At 34.6% G+C, this 892-nt stretch overlaps 1 protein-coding gene across 1 annotated transcript; it reads left to right on the forward strand.

Annotated features, from left to right (window-relative positions):
• The first annotated feature begins 182 nt into the window (after positions 1 to 182).
• LOC116136793 (late embryogenesis abundant protein, group 3-like) lies at positions 183 to 606 on the forward strand. Its single transcript, XM_031422464.1, has 2 exons — positions 183 to 446; positions 520 to 606. The coding sequence occupies exons 1-2, from the start codon at positions 183 to 185 to the stop codon at positions 604 to 606; spliced, it is 351 nt and encodes a 116-aa protein (XP_031278324.1).
• Positions 607 to 892: the final 286 nt, after the last annotated feature.

An 892-nucleotide genomic window follows, 5' to 3' on the forward strand; every position in this document is an offset into this window, starting at 1 on the left:
AACTAAAATTAACCTTCTTGATTCAACTAAAAATCCTAAATCAATTAAATTCCAATATAAAATCGTAACTGAAATTAGAAAACCGATCCTGCGTCGTTTTTGTTTTGTGTTTTGTGCAGGCTAAGACCGAAGAGATAGTAGAGTGTACTAAAGAGAGATCAAACGAAGCTAAGACAAAAGAGATGGTAGAGTGTACCAAAGAGAGACCAAATAAAGCTAATACAGAAAAGATAGTAGAGTGTACTAAAGAGAGAGCAAATGAAGCAAAGGGGAAAGGAAAGGAGACAGCAAATGAAGCAAAAGAAGAAGCAAAGGGGAAAGGGAAGGAGACAGCAAATGAAGCAAAAGAGACAGCAAATGCAGTAAAGGAGAGGACACCTAAAATGTCTGAACCAACCAGGCTATCTGTGCAACAAGAATTGGAGCGAACTGATTTTCTTCAACAGGTCCTCCTCTCATTTTTTTATTTTATGATATTACAAACGAGAATTGAATTTGTAAAATGGGGTTGTTTTACAGACGGGAGAGAAAGTGGTGAACATAGCGCAGAGCGCTGTGGACAGCGTAAAGAGCAAACTCGGAATTGGTGGTGAAAGGAACAAGTGATTAATTAAAATCTTCTTCTGATTTGAACCTTCCTTAACTTTCAAAGATCTCATTCTCTTGCTTCTTTTACCTAATTATTATGGATAAATTACCAATGTCAAGCTCACTGCTTACCTAATATTTATTTTTAGACTAGAATATATAAACAAATATTATTATGTACTATAATTTGAGAGACTAATGATTCTCTACCTTCAAACTTGTTTACAGAGCTCATTCCGGATGTAATAAAGCTTTCTTCTTTTTTCTTATTTATTCTTAGTTAAAATTCTCAATCTTCCAGAGT

The sequence above is a fragment of the Pistacia vera genome, unplaced genomic scaffold, assembly GCF_008641045.1.
Source record: "Pistacia vera cultivar Batoury unplaced genomic scaffold, PisVer_v2 Contig32, whole genome shotgun sequence".
Classification (NCBI taxonomy): domain Eukaryota; kingdom Viridiplantae; phylum Streptophyta; class Magnoliopsida; order Sapindales; family Anacardiaceae; genus Pistacia; species Pistacia vera.

What these genes read in the sequence shown, in the direction of transcription:
- LOC116136793 (XM_031422464.1), top strand. Translation starts at nt 183, where the DNA reads ATGGTAGAGTGTACCAAAGAGAGACCAAATAAAGCTAATACAGAAAAG. An exon ending in GAACTGATTTTCTTCAACAG is followed by an intron (nt 447 to 519) that starts GTCCTCCTCTCA and finishes GTTGTTTTACAG; the next exon opens with ACGGGAGAGAAAGTGGTGAA.